Source organism: Tympanuchus pallidicinctus, unplaced genomic scaffold (genome assembly GCF_026119805.1).
Source record: "Tympanuchus pallidicinctus isolate F22 unplaced genomic scaffold, pur_lepc_1.0 scaffold15, whole genome shotgun sequence".
NCBI lineage: Eukaryota > Metazoa > Chordata > Aves > Galliformes > Phasianidae > Tympanuchus > Tympanuchus pallidicinctus.
In genome coordinates, this window is record NW_026294669.1 from 20,213,973 (window position 1) to 20,236,789 (window position 22,817).

Below are 22,817 nucleotides of genomic sequence, written 5' to 3' on the forward strand. Positions count from 1 at the left end.
ACATACACCGCAGGATTTTCAAAGCTAGCTCATGACTTGAATTATACAGCTTCCTACATTGAAGTTCTTGAAGAAATGAAGGGATGTTAACATAAGCACAAAATTTAACTAGGAATAAAGCTAAAATTTCAGATATATAGAAGAAAAGGAAGTCATCCATCAGCTAAAACTGTAAGCTGTTTATTTCTGTGTACAACTAACTGAAACAACTACTGATTCTATTCTAGCAATGTGAGAAAGAATCACGAGGGAAAAGAGCTCTTTTAGAGTATTTAAAGCACCTCTGCCTGCAAAGACCAGAGATTAAAGCACGAGAGCAATATTTAAATTCATAGGGGTTTTCAGTGTTAGATCAGTTATATCAGTGGCTAATACAAAAATTATTTTAAATAACTTCCTACGGGAGATAAAGTAATTATAGAATAAATTTAACAATATCAAAAATTCTGCTCAAAAACAGTTTTTCAACTTTTTCATTTTAATACGTAAAAAACCTCAAATTTACATTATCAGAAGCTTTAAATCATCTATAATGTTTTGGTATTTTTAATAATAACTGTTGAATAAACATCACAGTCTTTAAGTACAAGCTTCACTGTTCTATCATAAATTGACTGTAAAACCACCTAGGAACACAAAGTTATTTAAAAATTTGCTAATTAAAAAGTACAGCTATCACTGCAACGTTACTCAGAGTAACGCACAGTCAGAGCTACACAAATGTAATTTATCTACTTGTAATGTACCTACTACTAAATGTAATTTAATAGGAGCACTTTAAAAAAATTCTTAAGTGATAGTAAATAATAAGTATCTTGGATTGTACAATTAGACTGTCAGAAGAGGATGCCTATTAGTAATACACACATAAATCAACCAAGAGTTACATCTTTACAGTCTTTCTTATGATTATGCACAATTATGATTCAAAGTATTTTACCAGATATTTCTTGTAAATAGTCATTTTAAAATTGAGGAGGCGATTCTTAAAATTGTCTACAAATACTCCAGGCTGCATTTCCAGCTACTCCTCCTCCCAGTATCCCTACCACCATATCTAAGAAACCTCACCTTAAGCATAGCAGTTACGTATTAGCTCACCGTTTAACAATCTAGGATAACCTTAAGTTTATTTCATAACATATAATCAAGCAACATACAGTAATTAAAGCACACTGAAAACAGCAGTTACTAGCTAATTAACATTACAGAAACACTTTTCTTAATGATAGAAAAAGACAAAGATGTAATAAAGTACAGTAGCATAAGAAACAGTTTGCTACAAACCTTTTTATCGACAATGTTAAAAACCTCAACTAAACGATCTGAAATTGCAGTATTTTGCCAAATAAAAATGCCCAGCTAAGGGATGCATGCTTAGGGAAGTGGTGTAAGGACCACCTTGTCACCATACGGTTCACGTAGGACAAGGACCGCTACTGCAGATCGTTGCACCCATAAGCAGGGCTCAGCATTTGCAAACGTCCAACCTCTTACATTATATCCTCATTTATGCAGAGGTTCAGCAAGAACTTCTGCTATTATCATGGCAGAGAGACACATTCAGCCACCGGCACGCGCTAGGCTCCTGACAGGCCAAGCAGCAGAGCTGTAGCCATGGGCCTCAGCGAGGAGACAGCTGCCAAGACACACGCCGTGTCCTCCTAAGTGCTCTGCTTGGCAGCGAGCATCACCTCAGCTGCACACTTTGTCAGATAATTGTTTTATGTTTTGCAGTTAAATTACAATTCAAAAACCGCAGCAATTCCCTTTCCACGCTCTTTTTAAACCCAACTTCTATTTACTACATCCCATTTCATAGTACATATTAAGCGTAGCACTTAAAGAAACCTAAAAATGCATGCATCGATACTTCCACATGAAAATCCCTTTTGATTTTTTACCCTCTATTTGTATCCTACCACTATTCACCTGTTTCTATAAATACTTCTCCCATTATTTTTCTTTTTTATTTAACATTAAAATTTTTCAAATTACAGGACATATAAAGGTGCATTAACTTCCACCATAACTTCACGATTATTAAATGGGTATACATTGAACCGTGAATTCGCTGATGGTTAGTAATAAAAGGGTCAGGCATTCCATAAAGTTTGGCACACAGCCATAGGAATTTGGGGGCTTTCAGACTGGAGCAGGACAGCTCACAAGCCCCAAAACACACAGCAACCACCCAACAGATGGCAGAGCGCCCATCTCACCAGCATTCCTAACAGCTATAAGCTGGCAAGAGTATGCACATCCGTCTAGAGGTTTTTGTTTTGAAATCCAAAAGCAGCGCTTACATAAAGGATTGCTCAAAATTCTTAAGGTCTGCAGGCCTCTACATGCGAATGTCACACCTGTATAGTGCAACAATAAAGTCACAGAAATTGCCCTCTTGCACAGGGAAGCATGTGTCTGAAAACACCGCCTTCCCAATTAAAAAAAGATGCATCTGAAATCCAAATATTTCAGAATGAGAAATAATCAATACCAGTATGTTCTTCACCTGAACACTGCCTTAAACATCCCCTACCGTGGTTGTTTTTTTTTTTTTTTTTTTTAATTAGAACAGGCTATGATATAAATTCTTAAACTCAGTCAGAAAAGACTCTGAAAAATACTGTCTCGGTTGCTAGCTCCAGCATGCAGCATCTTTCATTTAAGGTCCGGTTTGCTACTGATTTTATTCTCTTGATAAAATAAACCTAAAAATCACCTTAGAGAGAATTTTCATTCTGCCTATCCTATAACAATCTGGCTTTCAAAGAAATTCTGCAAAAGAAGATCTCCACACTGATCACCACACTCAAAACATCTAGCAGTCCTTTCTTATTATTCTACAATTTCAAGCACATCCTTTTTCATCATAACTTATATCTATACTAAAATCTTCATCCAATTATTTTAACAAGATTCCTTGCTTTCTTTTTTTTCCCTTCAAAAGCTGAACGCTATCATGCACCATTCAGTTTGGGCATGGACAATATATGGCATTACTTTAGGGTTTCTTGCTTGTAGACTCTCTAAACAGAAACTGCTGAATTACAACACTGATTTTTCTTCACATTAGATGAATACAAGCTGACAAAAGCAAACAAATGTCAAAGGATATGAGGAAGGTACAATGGATATGAGGAAGGCATACACAACATTTAAGAATGCACACAGCTATCTCTGACACTACTTCTCCAGGCAGCCCCAGCACTCTGGGTCAAACACCTCTGCCAGCTCATGGGTTTCATGCCCCTCATTGCCTGCACTTTTAACCACCACAAAGAGGGCTGTAAGAAGTGAACCAAAGGGCAGGTGACTGTCATGCCATAGCAGACTCTGCACCACCGCTCCACTTCACCTGATAGGTAGAAGAACCTGATGGAAAAGAAAATCTCTTAGATGTTGCATCCTATTTTTCAGTAACCTTATGATTTCTAATCTGTTTAACTTTGTCGTGAAGATGTACCCCACTGCTCATTTTTTTTCCTTGATTTCCAATCCTGACAAAGAATACCATATATATAATTTTACGTAATGAAACGTTCTAACCTAAGTTTGATCGGGAGTAAAAAACATTTAGTATCATCTAATACAGTGTAATACAGAAAGAAGAGGTGAATGTTATCCATCTCGGATTCTTTCACTTTCCTTTGGCAGGAAAACCCTGACGTTCAGAGCTTACAAAAATCTCACAGAGAAACTTCAAGAAGGTTAGAAATCCACTATAAGTCAACAGGAGACTTTCCCACTTAAAAAAGGAAGGGGGGGAAGTATAGCTGCTGCAATGCTATGAAGAGAGGCCACATTTCATCACCAACAAGCTAGTGTTTACTCAACACTGATTTTTCAAGTACTTTGTTTCTATGAAATCATTTTCTGAAGCTTTAAGAGATGCTCACTGCAGAAGACAGGAACTCCCTAAGACTTATAAGACTGTTAAGCTTCCATTCCATCCTTTATTTAATAATACACACAAACATAAACTCCTTTGCTTGAAAGAATTTAATAGGCAGTACAGCTAAGAAAAAGCAGGTTGACTGAAGCAAAGATGGATTACTTTTGACTGGGCTTTTGATTCTGATAAAAGAAATGAGATCCCTGATAACATGTCATAATTTTCTTTGTGGTTTGTCAATTATTAACCTTAAAAATGTTTTCTGCCTTACTAAAATTGCCCGTTTCTTCACAATGTGCTTTCAGTTGCTGGATTTGAGCACTATTTGGTTGGTAACATTAAGTACAATATCCCCTCTTAGGAGGGGCCTTCAGTGCCATTTACATTCCAGGGAAATGCTGCCTCGCTCCCCATCTGCATTCCCCCTCACGCTGACATGCACATGTCCTGCTTCCTTGTCTGCTCACTCCATCACCATATCATAACTGGGGGCATACTGTATGTATGAGACTGATTTATGCATTCTAACTGCATCACAGGAGTAATTTTTCCCTTACCAAAGGATTCCAAAAGGCTCTTTCTTTTTAAACATGCTGAATATTTCATTCTAGTTACATGGAAATATTTCCATACAGTGCTCACATAATGCAGAAATAATGAACTTCTACATAATTACACTCATTCTAAAACAAAAAACAGCCATTTTTTCAAAAAGCCAAGCTTGAAACAGAAAAAAAAAAACCAAAACTGCACTAGTTTTCAAGTGAGATAAGAAGTTTTTCTGTGTTAAGCTGGGGATCAACATATTAAATCCCAGCAAATTTAACATTCTGGTTTCCCATAGCTGTAATAGCCCAAAAAAAAACCTTTCCAGCAAAGAAGTTTTTATGTCTCTAACCAAGTTTGCAAACAAGTTGTTACATCTTCCTTACTCTACAACAGAATAGTAGCACTTTCTAGGAAATCACACAGTACAAAATCCTGGCCAGGCCCCACTGACTGTCACCATGCTCCTGGACTGGGACAATTCCCCTCATTCAACACAAAGCAAGAATATTTCCCTCTACAACAAGCCTATGGACAGCTGTGAAATATTTCTGCCTGCACAGCCTGTCAGGAAGATCAGAACAATGATGCACCTGTCTTCTGAAGTGTCTGGCAGAAGGTTTCACTCAAACCGAATTATTACATAATTCTGGATGTTCTTTCCTTGTGTTAATAACTAAAACCCTGCTGAGGCTTAGCAAGCAAGATGCTTGACAAGCTGCCTGGCAGACTGGGCTGGAGGGGCACGTGCACCCAACACATGCTCACATTGTCCCTTCCAGCTCCTACGAATAACGGTGAGACGTTAAAAGCTTCTGTATAAAAGAAAATACATACACGTAACAAATGTCTCCAATTATTTACTCACAGAATGCAATTGCATGCCATTAATACTCAAAACCACTCAGAGTGAAAACATGCAGGGAAGAAAAACAATTTTATTTAAGCAAGCGTAGTGGTGTTATTTTGTTTCAGTACAGGACAAATCAACTACCAGGAAACATTCTGCCTTTTCACACAAGAAGAACGTGTGTTTGTAAATGATCAATTAAATTACTCCTTTTCTAAGGCACAGGTATTGATGTCATTCAGTACTCAATAGGGGAAAGGGGAGGTTGTTTTCTGTTTTTAAAATACAATACTGATTAGCTTATGTTCAGACCTAGGCATCTTTATTCACACTGAGCAGAACTTGACTGCAAATTCGCTGAATTTCAATCGCAAATATCATATGACAAAATAAAAGAATCACATCCTTGGAAAGGACATGAGAGTACTTTAAAAGGTCACTTTTGTTCTCTCCTCATGCTTGCTTAAACATATATTCCAAGAACAACATCACGAAGAAAACTTAAAGAAAGATCAGAGTATAAATTCAGTTATTTAGCTAGCTAGTAGCTTAAAATGAAGATGCAAGAAATTTCATCTCAGTAAAATTATTGTTGATGGTTTATCAGTTTAACCATAACGGTGAAATGCAAATGTTAAAATAATCACATCCATATCAGAGCCACCAACTGGGGAAAGAAAACCAATTACAGTACAGTCGCTCAGTAAGGCTTTAAGTTTTGATTACGACCTTCCCATGTCCCATCGTGGCAGTTAATACTAGAACAGTCTTCTAATTGTTCTCAACAGTAAGCTACTTCCATTTTTATTTGTAGATAGAGGGATTATCTGAACTACCATTGCATATCTCTCCTGTTTCCCTCAGTGAAAGCTTTAACTAGTAAAACAAGAAGCCTGCCCAAATTGTGCCATCTTGTTTTAAGAAATTCAAGTTCAAGCATTGAGTTTCAGTGACTTTTTCTCAGTTGTAACCAAGTGCAATCATACAGACTCCTTGCCCCAGCAGAGCCACACAGTCAATGCAGTCCAGCCTCTCTAAGTCACATCTATCTCACTTCAGCAGCAGCACATGAGGGAGAAGGTTTGAGAAAAAGGATGGAGCCCCCTAGAGCAAGCACTCCTTCACCTGCAGTGAGTACTGCTCAAAAGGGCAAGTTAGGACATTATGCAAAAGGAAAAGATGAGCTTTAAGTTACTCTTTGTACACCCTGCCTCAGTTCCTCCAGCCTCAGGAGGAGGAATAAAGGCAGCCCCAGGACTAGCCAGCAGCCAGCAGGGTTTCACGCAGCAGCAAGAAGGGACCGAGCAGCCAAAGCCCCGCCACACACTCCATGTTCCTCCTGGCACAGCCTGAGCACAGCCAGTAACTTCTGCACGCACATTACTTGGCATTTATGCAGTTCTCTTGCATTCCCTACGGAAAATAAAACACTTCTACTTCAAAACCTGTAATGGTAGACATTTGTTATAACCTAATTGTTTCACATGGCTACCATGACTTGGATTTAAATTAAGTGTACAGGAAATGTGAAGAGATGCTATTCCTTTACTAAGGGTACACAGAACAAGACAGGCATATTAAAAAAACCAGCATATAAAAATCTACACTAATTTCACCTAACTATTAAATAACACAAAAAAATTAAAATATAATTTCAAAAAATATTCCTTACTTGAGACTACAGACTTTAAGAAGGACACAATATCTTCCCCATGTATTTCTACAGCACTGAATATCTACTTCACCACAAGGAAGACGCCTTAAAATGAGGAAATCATAACCCAGATATGCACAAATTCTTTCTCTTCAGTTCTAGGTGCAAAGACACGTAAATAAAAACATACAGAGGACTAGACATCACAGATGAAGTATCTTCAATGGAAGGTCATTTAGTAGTTATCTATAGAGTACAGTGGGGTCATAATTGGAAAAAAGTGTATTATCAAAACTGAGGTTTGATATGGGGTTTTATTTTAAAGCACGCAAACGATAACCGATAACTGTTCTATTAATGACAAAAACTGTTCCTATGGAACTAAACATCTCCTGCAGCCCAGATCACTTTACCGCAAGACTTCTCTATGTCGCAATATCATTATGTGCCATTAATTTGCTATCTAATATATATATATATATATATATATATATATATATAAGACTAATACGCATTTATATCTACTTGTTTAGAAAAAATAAAAGCACGAGACAAGCCTTCCACAATGGAGAAGAGAAAGGGAATGGACAGAGTGGCAGGCAAGAACAGGACACAAAAAAACACCTTTTCCAAAGATTGTTCAAGGCAAAAGGGACATGTCATGTTAAACAGTAGTCAATAGCGGCATACAATCAGTAAACAAATTCAACTCTATGAAAAAAGAACTACATCACCATTTAGTGGTTGCAATTTAGATTATTCTAGCGTGTAATACTTTAATTGTATAAAACAAAGCTGATGTCACATACACAAAAGAACTTCTTGCAAAGCAAGCACCACAAGTAATTTCTATGCTGCCACTGATGGCTGACAAGTGATGAGCACTTTGTTTGAATTTATGTACTTATGCATCTAAGGCAACAGGTGGCTTATAAAAAGAAAACAGAGCTGTTTTTAACTCTTCTTTAGCAACATTTTTATTATACATTTTATCGTAATGACTAAACATAATTGCTACAAATAAAAGCTCAACATACTAACTACAAAGATGAATCATGTCTTAGGGAAAATTATTTATTATTGCGATAAAGCCAACAAGTGAGTTAAGGCTAGATCCCATCACTTGGGCATTCTACATGCGCTCAGAATGTTCTCTAACTGCACAAAGCACTCAGTATTTAAGCACTGCTTTGTTAAATATAAATTACATCAATTTAACATAAGACTATTTTTCCCCATTTCAAACAGTAGCGGAATATTGCAAAGCAGTTGAAGGAAATCCTTTATTTTCAAGTCTCTAAACCAACTGACACAGCCACGTGCTTCAGCTGCAGTTCTAGACCAAGAAAAGCACTACAGAAACACGCTATTTTTTTCTCTAAACTCAGCATAGTCCAATAAAGTTTTATGTTCTTTCTGCACACAAATTGATATTAAAAAAATAATTACAACACCCACAGTGTGTGATGCAGGATAAACTTCTCACTTGAGTTTAAGCACGAAAGACACTATAAGCACACAGTTAATTCAGATTAAAATATAGGTGGAGTGGTATTGACTGGCTCAGCTATGTTAGAAAATTTTGAAAGACAAATTGAGAAGGCAAAAAATGCAATAAGCAGACTGCAACAATCTTTATAGTCTGCCTTGTAATTAAACTGTGAAATAACTCTCTGCTTATCATTAAAACATTTAAGTGTTTGCTCTTTTGGATAGATTAAATGCACATACAAAGATGTTAAACTTTTCCTCCGCACAGCAATTTTGCCATACCATCCCTAACAATTAAAAAACATGACACATCAATGTTTCTATCTTGCACACAAAATATACATACACACAATTCTTACAGTGATGTTCACTGGATCCATCTTTCTGTGCTGTAACACTCCAGAGCTCACCCTACGCCTATCTTCCCATATCTCCCCAAAAGCAAGCAGCCCCTCCCAGGTAGCGCACATTGTTCTTGCTATGCAGTTCCTCAGTTTGCAATGCACTTGGCTTCTCATTCCTACTGCTATTTATTTCTCAAACATCAATTGTCACATCAAATTACCAAAGTCTGGTGCATAAAAATATTTAGTAAGCCTTAAGGAACTGTTATCTCATGAACAACTATCTCAGTAAGTACTAAAATGCAAACCTATATTCAAACATTTTTTACAACTGTAACTAGATTTGAGTCTAAGGTATACGAGTTTATCTGCCATTGTCATTATTGGAAGAAGAACCTGTCTGATGGTGTTTTGAGTTCTTTCACAGAGCAATGAGAGACAAGGGAGGAGCAGGAAGAGGGCTGGGAAAAAAAAGAAGGAAGATGGGTAGCGATTGATCTCATCAAGGAAGTTTTTTAAACTACCTTCCATAGGGATTAAATTAACCATATAATGCTTGAATTCTCAGAAAATCAATTCCATATCTAAGAATAAACAAGGAGGTTCTGAAAATCTTTTACAAATACTGAAGCTTTACTTTAAGTGCAAAACTCAAACTAACAACTAAAAGTAACAGTTCTGACGTATTCCACAACAACAGATGGTCACCTGTGGGTTATTATTTTAATGCGTTTGTTAATTGCCTGCAAGCAGTGAGACTTCAGGTTGTTATCTGAGGCTAGAGTATCCCCTTGGCATCAATATGAAAACAATAACTTTCAAAGCTGCTCAAGCAACTGCTGCCAACATAAACATCCAACACTTAAATCCAGCCTAATGCTCATTGTGTTCTTCCACACAGGATTACAGGATAAAAAAAAATAAATTCTGAAATAAAAATCTATTCTGTAATACACTACAAAATAACTGCAGGAAACCTGACACTTTGGAAGTTCCAAAGCAGGGAGAAATGAACACAAAAATCTGTTGGTATGCCATAGAAAAATGATTAATTAAAAAAAAAAAAAAAAAAAAAAAATCACTTATATACCCAAGAAGAAAAGTAAGACTTGCAGCCCTGAACTTCAGGACAGCCAACTTTGTACTCTCCAAGAACCTACTTGGAGGTATCCCATGGCTTAAGAGCATTGGAAGTTAGGAGGTCCAAGTGAGTTGATTGACATTCAAGCACCACTTTTTCAAGCTCAGATGAGTGCTTTCCTAGGAGTACAAAAGCAGACAGGAGACCTGCATGGATGATCTCATGGACGAGCTCATGGAAAAACTCAAATGGAAGAAGGTCTACGGAATGTGGAAAAAGTGTCTGGCTACTTGGGAGGAGTACAGGAACAGGCATGCAGCAATACAACAAAGAAGGCTGAAGCCAACGTGGAATTAAACCTGGCATGGGAGATCAAGGACAACAAGAAAAAGTTATTTAAGTATGTCAGCAGCAAAAGGAAGAATAGAGAAAATGTGGTCTGCTGCTGAATGAACTGGGTGCCCTGGTAATGGAGGACGCAGAGAAGGCAGAGTTAGTCAACTCCTTCTTTGCTTCAGTCTTTACTGCTAGGACTGCCCCTCGAGAATCCCAGACTCTGGAGATATGAGAAAGAGCCCAGAGAAAGCTTAATGCTTCAGGGAAATAAAATAAAAAGAGAATAAAAAACAAAAGTATGCAATTTGTATCAGAGATTTCCTATAGTTGACTTCTTAGGGACATTTTTTCAACTCATCGAATGAGCCTAATGCTTCCTCAGCCAGAACAGCATGACTGTTTGAGTTACACTTTAAACCTGATTAGAAAAGTGATCTATTTTTAAAATAACCCAGTAAAAAGAATACGGTTATTTTTTAAAACAAAACTGGTTCCCAAAGCCATTTTACTGCGTGGTTCTACAATCAGTTCCATCAGCACACACGAAAGTGGCAGCATAAAGATGAGAAAAGGTATTTGAATATGGAGCTGCTAAAGCTACCAAAAGATAGACTTAGCACGCTGTGTAAGTTAGGCACAAAGTATGAACTAGGGTAGGGAGGGCACCTGTTTTTCTGCAAGTGGCATTTTGGTCATTGTGGGAACCAGGACTGCTCCAATAAATAGCAATTCTGAAAGAAAACTTAAGCAAAGCTTATTCTGTCAGCTTATTAAACAGTCTCAGACTAAAAAATTATTTGCATACAAACTGGATTACTGTGCAGAGATTTTGTTTAAATATACACCTCCTAGGGCTTTTCTTTTGGTAAGGGCAAATATGTTGTTTGGCTTTCTACTATGCAGTAATTGCTGTCAGTGACTTTCAAGCACTCACAGAACCACAGCAAAGAGAAAGGAAGCATTAAATTGACATTACACAGGACCACAGACAGATTTGCCTAACCGTATTTTAATTAAGACTTGCAATTTCACATCCTAACTAAGTCAGAAGCCCATTTTAGTTTGTCTAAGATACATAATTCCTAGCCAGAATAATAATTGAGTCCAGTTATTTCCTGGGCTCCTTTTTGAGGATTTTTTTCCCCACCACTTAGTTCAAAGCAGTCTCACAGATCCACACCAGGGAAATACTGCTTGACTTCACCTACATAAAGATACATTAGCAGGAAGAAATTGAGGTGAGTAGGTTGGAGAAATCTGAAAACATGTATGTGCACAAGTACAGCTGCTGATAACAGAACCTGCGCAATATAAAGCATTGCAGGTAGTATACCATGTACTGGGTATGCCAACAAGTACAGACTACTCAGAGAACTTAATTCTTTTTTTGAGGACAAGATGATGTAACAAGACATTAACTGTACTCACAGCAACTTGTAAGCATAAATTTTATTTAAATGTAAATACTATGAACCAATGATGTGCACATACTTGTTTTAAGAATATGAACTGAACACGAGCCCATGACATGGCAAAGTTCTTTTAAGTAAAATACAGTGGTCCGGCCCAAGATAGTGTTCACAGTGCTCACCACTGCCTTTCTTCACAAGTACTTCAAATATATTTTCTGTCTTCTTCAGCTAGTTTACTGTCGTTCCAGAATTTTTTCTTGCTTAAAAATCTTAGATTTTAGCACTAATTTCAGGACAGGAAGATAAAAGAAGCCTCAAGGCACAAAGAACTACACTGCTTGTAGATCTAGCAGGTGCTGATACACTGGCTTTCCCCACCTGGAGGCCACCGATCCCACAGATGACGCAGTATGGTCACTTTTGCAATTGCTGCTTGTCTACTTACTGTGAAGTCACCTAATTTAACAGCAGCCCCAGCAATAACTAAACCAGCTCATTTGATATTGGCACACTTGCATACTCCCTTGCTGAGCAAAAACGTAACTGCTTCTGCTCTTTCCAGAGCAAACACAGAGCTACGTCCTCAGATGGATTAGGGAATACGGCCGTGCTTTCCTTCTGAGAAGTCCACAGATGAACTAGGAAACAAGACATGCTTCCAGGAATTAAATGCAAAGTTCTAATGAAAACTTCACTTGTTAAAATAAAAAAGACAAATAGCTTCTTTTGAGAAAGCAACTTCCTGGATGCGAAACTACAACATTCTCAGTCTACAGACTACTCATCTTTTTCATACAATTGCTGTACCAAACAAAGTGATGCTTATCAACATCCAGCTAGTTGTCTACTTCAAAATTCTTGCAAGGAATTTTTGGTTTTACCTTTTCTAATGTGACATTCCTCCAATCAAAGAAAAACAGGTTTTCACATTTCATAGTACAGCAAGAAGTTAAATAAATAAATAAATTAATTAATTAATTAAAAAACACTGCAGGACTGCTACCTTCAAGCTTTCAAGAAAGTCCACAGCAAAGCAAAGAAATAAAAATTACAAGATATTAAACTATATGTAAAGCCAAGATACCTCACCCCAACAATAACAACATCCAATTAAGGAGACAAACTTTTGAGTGTGTTTAGGTGACTGGTTTTGAATACACTGTCACAGCCTGATAATTTCTTTAAGATGCTACAGAGAAAAATGTCTCACCTGTATTGCCTAAATAGCAATTATACACTAATATGAAACACAGATCTATAACAAAAGTAGTCATAGGTCAAATAATAGCAATGACTCAGTGAAGACAACATGCCTGGTCTTTATTCTCACGGGAGGGCAGGGTTTACTGGTCAAGTACTTTATGACTCACAGCACGGTATATTAGAAATTCTTCTATGTATTCTTTAGAATTGAGAGACTGCCCTTGTAGCTCAGTAGGTAGCTCTCCTGCTTCTGGCCTATAAGGTCATAGCTTTAAGTCCCTGCTGAGGAAATTTAACAAGTTCCATCTATAAATAGAACGGCAGTAGGTGCTACTACTCCAACAAGAGTGGTGGCCTTTAGATAAGAAATTTTTATGTTTTCATAAAAACATCATGTTCTGATGAGAAAAAGACACTGGACGTAGAGAGACACAATGTATTAGACTAAAGATGAATGGCAAAGTGGGCTCCCAAATCCTTTGTAACTTCAATTACCATCAGACTTACAATTCTAGCATTAACAAACTGCAATAAAGGCTAGAGAAGAACTTACGCACAATAAATTTCCTTTTCAATGAGCATAAGTAATTAACTAAATCTGCAGAACTTACCACACTGAGACTGAGAAGAAGCCCCCTACGTACATCACAATCTAAATTTAACTTGGGACAGCAAAAGGGAACCTCAGAGCAAAAGAAACTGGATTTTTTGAAAAGTAACATAAACGTTTGAATGTTGACAGTTCCCATTCTATTCCTGAAGAAAGAAAGTCTCTCTCTGAGAGCCATTTGTTTAATCACCGCAGATTATAAGAATGCTACTCAGCAATACAACATTTTTGCTCCCTACACCTAGGCTTATCCAGCTCTCAAAGAACAACCACTTGTGCCAAAGTTTAAGAATAAAGACTATTCAAACCCTCATCTGAGGTTGTTTGTGCGTTAAACCATAGTTACCTGAGCTTAGAGCTTACAGCTCAGGTGTCACTTTCACTCAGCCTGGTGAGTCATTATTCATCAAAGACAAAGGATAAGTCATTAGAGCGCTGACAATTTCTCAGCACCTTCTCCACAGCCCTCACCCAGCCCAGGAAAGGAAGCACATTCTTCTATAGAAGACAAAGCAGAAGAGCATACTGCAAACAGTTCTAAGGTACAAAATGTGAGTTTTATACATATTTGTTCACCAAAAGGCGAACAAATTAATTTTCTTTGCCTAAGTGAAAGATCTGGGAAATTCAAAAGCACTTTTCCACAGCTGGCCATACTGCAGGATCAACAGGGTTACAGAGGCCAGATGTGGTTGTTACCCATGCACTCCAGTTCTGCTTGCTGATACAGAACCACTGTAAGGTAGAGAATAGAAATCTAGCACTCCTGCTCATATCATCCATACAAAAAAAAAAAAAAAAAAAAAAAAAAAAAAAAAAAAAAAAAACAGCTTTGGAATAAAAGTAATAAAATAATTCTCTGAAAAAAAATATTCTCCTCTCCCACATCACGAACAGTCTATTTTTATGTGAGAAAGAACTAATGATAAACAAGCTTGTACATATCAGTACAAAAGGAACCTTGACAGCATTAAGAGGCTGCTTAACATCCAGAATACTCAATACTCCACTCAGAGTGGTAGCCAAGGACACAACTGACACCTGCTATTTCCTCACTGAAGTAATAGCTAAGGGCAACTCTTAAATTTGCACTTCTAGTATAGTTGCCATTTTTAATCCACCATCCAAAGAAAGTCATTTTCTTTTCTACAAGTACCTGGGACAGATCTGCCATAAAAGCTTAAAACAGTTAGGGCCATATAAACAATATGACAGCCCTCCCCAGCCTGCCTCATGCCACCATGAAAAAATTCCCACTGCAATTAAAAGTATAAATCCACCTGAAACTTGGGCAACAGAACCAAGAGAACCGCTTCTAACTAAACAATGAAACTCAGCAAATGGAACACACCAGGTTATTTTGATAATAATGCTGGACATGCTATTATCCAGGACAGGAAAAAAAGAAATTAAAACTAAACTCCCCATTCATTCAGCCAATAATAAGTGAGTAAAGCATGTTTGGACAAAGGTTATCACACTTAGATTCGTCCAGAAATAAAAAATACTCCTTTTTCCCCAGAGATAACCTCTGAAATTAGAATAGAAGTATTGAGATCAAGTTGTTTACCTCAAAGAAATTCCATTTCAATTTGTGCACTTTAATAGGGAAAAAAAAGCAACAGGAAATATCAAACAAAAAATATACAGCACTCCTCTTGATGCCTTATTTGCTCAGCTAAGAGAATCCCCTTCGTACCATTGCTAATCACACAAAAATACAGCCCTACTCCAGCACGCTGTCTTCTTTTACTTATCCTATTGCTCGACCTCCTGTTTGTTGCTACTTCATGGTAGAGAAACTGTAGTTAAAGTATGAAAACATTGTTTTCCTTGATTTAAACAAGAACTATATTGCCTTGAAAGTAACAGTGTATCTAGGATATGGAAGTTTGAAGACTGAAAACCCAGGACCATTTCAAGGCCCGGAGGGTACTTGTCTACATTGAAATGAAGTAAGGAAACTAAAGAATCAGAGAAATCTCTTCACCTCAGCTTTACGCTATGCAAGAAACAAGTCAGGCAAACACCATACACAACTTCCACAGTTTCAACAGGAAGGTAATTATAATTATTGCTGAGGGTATTAGAGCTGCAGCTGCCAAGCCTAAGCGCCTTGTGGTACACAAAGTGATACGCAACAACCTTCCTTGGAAACCTTCAGGTAGCTCAGGGGAAACACCAAGGAATCCTGTTATGGGAGCGAGCAGCTACAAACAGACCTCTTGTATTAAGGAAGGTAAAATTCAATATATTCCCAGTGAATAAAGAAAAACAGGACCGAAACCATTACCCTAGGACTTCAATGAGATGCCTGAAGTTTGTCTCGCTACATTACCTGTTATGCAACTGAATTAAAAGGAACAGAAATTCAGTGCAAAGGACAATCCTCCTGAATGGGGTTCATCAACACAAAGATAAAATGAGTCTAGCAAGATCTGCATAAAAAGCTATTTATAAACATGGGATATCTGTTTTTTCTTTTCAGGATTAACACATTCTTCCACACAATGAAAATTATGTTTGCTACAAATTCAAGCACACACAAAAAGTCATATCTCAAAATACCTACAAAGTAAGAGATGCTTGATCAAAGAAATATGGCAATCATACAGGAACTTTAGCAATATAAACTCTCAAAAGCTTTCAAAGTTCATTTGTCTAGAGTAAGCCTGCCGCCTGGGAAAAGCAAAACAATACTCAAAGAAAATCATTTTTCCACTAATCCTGTTCTTATGGTGTCCGGTAATACAAATCCAATCTTTTGAGAAGCTGATAAGCCTTTTTTCCCAGAAAAAAATTTTTCTGCCTCTCCCTTCACTGCCTTCCCCAATTGCATGGCTGGGCAAAGACATATTTCAGATCTGCAGCCAAGTCACACCTACCTACCTACTTTTTTGGAGAAATTAGATGATTACACTGATAACGGCCATGAAGTGCCGTAAAACCCAAACCCAGGTGGGCTACCACGCTTTTCAATTTCAGGATGATGTGCCCACCAGTTTGCCTAACAAGTCTTTCTTCAAGATCCGCATGCCTGAATGTAGTGAGGACCCCATAATAACCCACTTTTGACCTTCTGCCTGCCATGCAAAGAGAAGAAAAGACCAATTCTCTGACAGGCTCTGCTGCACATGTTAGCCATTAACGCGTGCAGCGGTGATGCATGACAACAGGATAAGGATTGGGAGCAACAGTTTCAGTGCTCTGAGGTGAAAATTTGTTCCAGATCAACTCAAAGCACAAGTGAAGACAAACACTAAATTTTTAACGCTCTGAAAAGTGATGACCTAAAAATCCCTTTCCATTTTTAAGTGATCTCCCTGTTGATGACCAGTTTGTTCTGATTTTTACCTGACAATGCCATGCAGGAGCCCAGCAGCTTTTTTGTCAGTTCTGCTTATTTCCCCAGATCACTTCTTAGTGCATCCCTCCCCAAAAGCATTTCTGTTACCATCATTTTTCAATCTTCAGTAACACCTACTTCCCATCTGGCTGGCACACAAGCTTCACCTACCCATCCTCAGCTTCTCCCTGTAACAGAAGCAATCTGTTTGGATTGCTGTCAAGTCATCTTCTGCACTGCTACAGAAACCCAGCGCCTACGAGCTGGGCTCAGAACTGATGGCCACTCCCAGGACACTGGTTCCTTTAGGCAGTTTAAGGACCATTAAGAATTTGGACCGAGCTCTGATAAAAGGCAACAAATAATCTTCATCCTCTCAGGACCTGTAAAGTTTAAGGATTCAGAAAAACAGTTTGTGTGGTCTCTAAAATCTGGCAGAAACAGTGCATGCACCAGATGTGCCACAGACTCATAAGAAAGAATGTTTAGATTGGAAATAATTTTGAAAGGTAGGTGAGTGTAAAAAGCAGTTCAACATACAGAAAAAGTTTATACAATTTTATACTTTGACACAGTATGTAAAAAATTTGTCTGAGTTACAAATTTTAACAAGAGTTTGTATTGTGTAAACCATAGATACTTGCTTTTAATTTGCTAGAGAGGTACTCATAGCTTTCAGTGTCAGATCTTTACGTTTACAGTTCTCAAGAAAAAGAAAGCAGAAATAATGCAATTTTCAGGAAGGAAAAAAAAGCGTAGTTGTATATGCCTTAATTAGACTCCTTTTAGTTGGTTTTTTGTTTGTTTTTACTTATTAGCTCTACTAACAACTCCAAATAACACTTAGAAAGATCTTTGTGCTTACTGGGCAAGGAAAAGAAATTTTACAACACCTCCTGACTAGCTTGCATTCTGGCTATATGTCTAGCAAGAACAGAGGAAGAGGAAGACTAAGATTTTGAAAAAAGAAAAAGCAGTATTTAACAAACAATTCCAACATCTTTTTTGATCTCAAAGACTGAAGGAAAAGAACAATCATTTCATCATCATTACATTTCAGAATCCATGAAAGCCCTGAAACATATGACAAGTACATGAAAGACTAAATTGATAGATCTAAATTCAAAGAATACAAAGTAAATACCTGAATGGTCTGAAACCCCACAATAACAGTCTCACTACTTCTTCAAACTTCTTCAAACCCCCAAAATGACAACAAATGGTATTAACCTTTTTAATAGCCTGAGAAAACACATTGGCTTATTCAGCATGTACATTAAAAAGCATTTTCTGTACATATGATATCAACTTGCTCCTTCACAAGCATTAAACACGACATAAATACGAAACAGAGCAAGTCTGAACAGTTTATCACTTGGTCTCAACTTACATCAGACAAAACTATAATTAAAAACCCAGTATGGCAATTGAGAGTGTGATTTCCCCTTTTTCTAAGGGATACTGTAGAAACGGTTCTCAGATATCAGAACATAAATGTTTACAATATACAAACGTATCAGTACAGCCTTCACATGTGGAAGTACTTCCTAAAGTGATGCAGAAGATCAAAGGACTTACTTCACTCTGTCCAACTGAAGATCTGTCCTCACCTTCTCACAGCATTTTAAACAACGTTAAGTGCTTAGCTGCAATCAGTGTCCCATGATTCTACTCAAAGTATATGCTCAAGTTCAAGGGAGCAACAGTTCTAACCATCTAAATCACTACTGTAATTTTCCACGCCTCTAGTTTTTGTGTTGGTCTAAATGAAAAGTACTCAGAAGTCACAGGGCTTCAGTGTAAGTCACAGAGAAATTAGCATGAGGATAGATGTAAGGCTTGCCCTTAAGAACAAACTTCTAGAATTTGCTGTTAACTCAGTATTTTCTTTTTCTACCAATCATTTCCATGTATGTTACTCCAAAAGTAATGCCTCCTATTTATTTCCACAGAAACTAAAACACATGCAAAAAGCAATATTTGATAGAGCAAATCCTTGGCTACAAAATCCTGTTTTTCAACATAGTCACCATCATTAGTTATGCATTTTTTGTCCGTGATGAATAAGAGTGCACACTGCACTCGGAAAAAACTGCAGCAGTGGAGGTGACCACTGTTTCACAGGTGCTATGGCATGGTATCATCACCAAAACTCCATCCACCACCTCACTGTATTACATTCGCTGTTTGGTCTCGACACACTCAGCAAGTATCAATGAATACCAACTGGTGTCAATCATTCCACATGGAGAAGTTTCATGACACATCCTTGCTTCATCTGCACTTCCATGTCAGAGCCATTCTATCAGACCGCCCCTCAGCTGCCATCCGTCACACGGCAATACCGGTGGGAAGGTTTGACCTCTGCTGTCACACCACCCACATCTGCTGCTGATATCATGGGCCAATGTAATAAAATTGGAGGCATTACTTTCAGAGCAGCCTTTATTAATGCTTCCAACAATTCAGTTCACTTTTAAGTCTCCAGCACAATGACCATAAAGAAAGATACTCACTATTCACCAGAAGATGAGGTTTTTTAGTGATTTTCAGTTTGTTGTACTGTTTTTGGGCTTTCTGGGGGAGGGAGGGAGTAAGGAGAACCCTGAACTTGATGACTTTGAGTTGACCAGTAAAAGTAGTTACATTTTAATGGCTATCTGTTCAACAGTTATTAGTTCAAGTACAGCAATGCTGTCCTTAAGCTATAGAGTCAACTTAAAAAATAGAGTTTACGTACGCATCAGATGAAAGATCCCATCACAGGCGTTAATATGAGACAAAAAGGAATTTCCTAGGCCTTGGCCAGTATGGGCTCCTTTCACAAGGCCAGCAATATCCACTACATTCAGAAAGGCTGGAATTTTGCTGGAAGATAAAAAGTTTGAAAGTTTCATTATTGAAGCATATTGGTCAAAATGTTCATCACAGAAATAAGTCCAGAATATGAAAATAAAATAGTTCATTTTTCCAAAACAAGTTGCACAGAACAATATCTTTATATCTTACACCTACATTATTTAAAAAAAAAAAAGAAAGAGAATAAGATTTCCTACTCCTCCTTCAAGTAAAACTTGAAAACTTGTTCTTTCAAACAATCTCAGAATGCTGAAATAAAATGCTTATCACTGAGCAGTTTTCATAGCACCAAACGGATAAAACACCTCAGTGCCCATCAGTGCTATCTTCCCCTCCACTGTTTGCTTACTGAACTAAGTTTGTCAGAAGGGCATATTTTAAGCAGCATTGATTAAAACAGGTAGCATTAACTAGTAGTAGTGGTGGAGGTCAGGGTTGTGTAAACAATCAGAAAGAAAGCAGCAAACAAGTCTAGTTGAAGATGCCATTTTAATAGATACAAAGTGGTGATACTTAACACCACCTACATTCAAACAAAAATTACTTCTCAAAATCTATCTGAGGAAAACAACAAGCAAGAATGCAATAAAATGTTAACTAAGAGCACCTTCATGTGATCTACACAAATGTCCGTACCATCATTAGCAGTGGCAGAGAGAATCCCGCTGAAATGGTGCAAATTCCTCATTAGAAAGACTACAAAATGCAAGCCTTAGGCATCAGCACCTCCAACCCAATGGCTTCAAAACACTCATAAACAAAAGGAGCAGTACTTCATTTCCATTAAACTACTTAAATTGTCACCCTTATATTTCATTAGTACTACCCTAAGATAAATACAATCATACTATCAACTGTAGACATAACAGAAGGTGCCCAAATCCACAGCTTTTACAATGCTGGTGGAAAGATGTGCATAAAGCTATGAAGTCTCCCATTTTTGTCTTCAACATTTCTCTAACACTTCACAAGAAAAATGATTTCTTCAGATAATAAACTGACCTCATAGTACAGGATCTGGATAAAATCATCATCTTCACCAAGGTGAAGTTCAAAGCATCATTAAACCTGCCGGTTTAGGCAGGAACTTAATTATATGTTTTACACCATTCCTAACTTTGTGATGTGATTAGAACTGAGCCAGAACACAGCACGATACTCAAAACGGTGAGATTAGAAAATAGGGAAAAAATATTTACAACATAGCTTATGAGAAAGAGTATAAATACCTTTTGAAGTAAATAAACTTTGAAAGCTTCACACTTTTGTCCCACTATGGTTTTCTTAGAAAATTCCATCTTTTTTTTTTTTTTTTTTTTTTTTTTTTAAATTACCAGCATATGAGCTCAAATGGAAACAGCAATCAGGTACTACCAAAAGTAACACAAATTCTGAAGACAGAAGCCAGTAACCCCATAAATGCATTAACACAGTAACTCCTTTCATCTGATAAAAACGCAGAGCTAATAAGACCCTCACTACAAATAGCAGCAACCTCCCCATTAGAATTATCAGAATTCCTTGCTTTCTGGCAAATAACTAAGTTAACAGCAAGGTAGGGAAACACCACGTTTTAGAGCACTTCTTCATTGTTATTTTAAACTATTTTAAGAAAAACAAAGGTGTTGTTAGGAATGTTTTCTTTCCTCTATCCATTCCATAGGATTATCTTCCTGGCCAGCCATCAGAAGAACACACACTATAAAGATGGCACATTAGAGCAAAACAGTTTCTTCATACGCAGATAGACTACTATCACGAGAATCAACTCCAGGTGTCAGACAACGATTCCAAACACCAGCTTATTTCACATCTTACTAATAGAAGAGAGACCTTTGAAGATAGAATATCCAAGTCCCCAGGATGGTTTCATCTCAGCTATCACAAAATTAACATCCTAAGCAAAGCAAAGCACCACTGCTCCCAGCAGCCCACTCCCTAAACCTGAATCTCTATTTCATCATAGATGAACACAGAAATAAGGAGAAAAGGCAGGAACTATTCACACTTGCCTATGCTTTGAAAGACAGTGAACGTCGTGAAATTAGGCAAACAGAAATACTGCAAAACTGGGGGAGAAAGTACCACAGGTATCAACTGCTTTAGTACTTTTTAAAGAACAAAAACTACTGGATTTTCTTTTTCACCTTTCTCTAAACAAATTAATTTCTGTTCCTTAAGATTTGTTAGCCAGCATTAGATGAAAGTCACTGAGCTTCACATGATCACCAGGAACAGGTGGCACGAACCGATCATTTGCACACATCAGTGCAACACTGACTACCACGAAGCATGTCACAGTAATGTGTAACATGAAACACCACAGCATCCAGAAATGCCTCTATATTTTAAGCACATACATAATCTTGGAGCAAGGATTTTTATTTATTTATTTATTCATTTTTTACTTTGCTCAGAAATCCAGCAACAGCACCAGCACACCACCCTCACTGTACAGGGTGCACTATAGCAAAGATCGCAAGAGTTGCTGGGGCAAAGAAGGCCCAGTTTGGTAATGCAGTGGTCTGTATATTCCATCAAGAACAACAGAGCGATGCATCCAAAGGCTTAGGCATTTAAAAAAGAAAGAAGCATCTTCCTTACCAATTTGTTTCAAGTTCCTACTAAAAACTGAGTTACTTTAAAAGGCAACACCTGTTTCTTCAGCACAGTGGTGGTTTAAGACAATTTCCTTCATCATTAGATATCCTTCATTAGAGTGCTTTATTTTCTATGCCAAGGTACAAAGAGATACCAGTTTTTTGGGGGGTTTTTTGCTGTTTGTTTTTTTTTTTTTTTTAAGATAAACACATGCACACAGTCTGCAATCTGTTGTACAAACATATTTGTGCCAAAATTTGCGAGGAGGGAAGGCATACATTTATTTCCTAAACTTCCATGAGCAATCATTCAGTGTAACTAGTTATGTAGTTGTGAAACAGGTAGCATGCACCTAAGGCCTTGATTTGACATCGAAATCAAAATGCTCTTTCTCTATTTACATTTCTGTTATGTATTTCCGCAGTCTTTCTTCTCCACCACCACTCCAATGATTCCCTTTACCACGCAGTACAGCATAATGAAACCTCACACCCACCAGGAGACTCCAAAAAGCCACACGAAAGGTCCAACCTAGCACATAACACAGCAGGTTTCCAACATGCCTGCCTGAAAATTCTCTTAGTTCTAG

General features: G+C 37.5%; 1 protein-coding gene across 1 annotated transcript in view; it reads right to left on the bottom strand.

Moving 5' to 3' along the window:
* OLA1 (Obg like ATPase 1) overlaps positions 1 to 22,817 on the bottom strand; it is an 86,397-nt gene that overhangs the window by 61,168 nt on the left and 2,412 nt on the right. Inside the window, exon 4 of the mRNA XM_052675654.1 lies at positions 19,509 to 19,636. Coding sequence (XP_052531614.1) covers positions 19,509 to 19,636 — 128 coding nt within the window. The remainder of the gene's footprint in view (positions 1 to 19,508; positions 19,637 to 22,817) is intronic.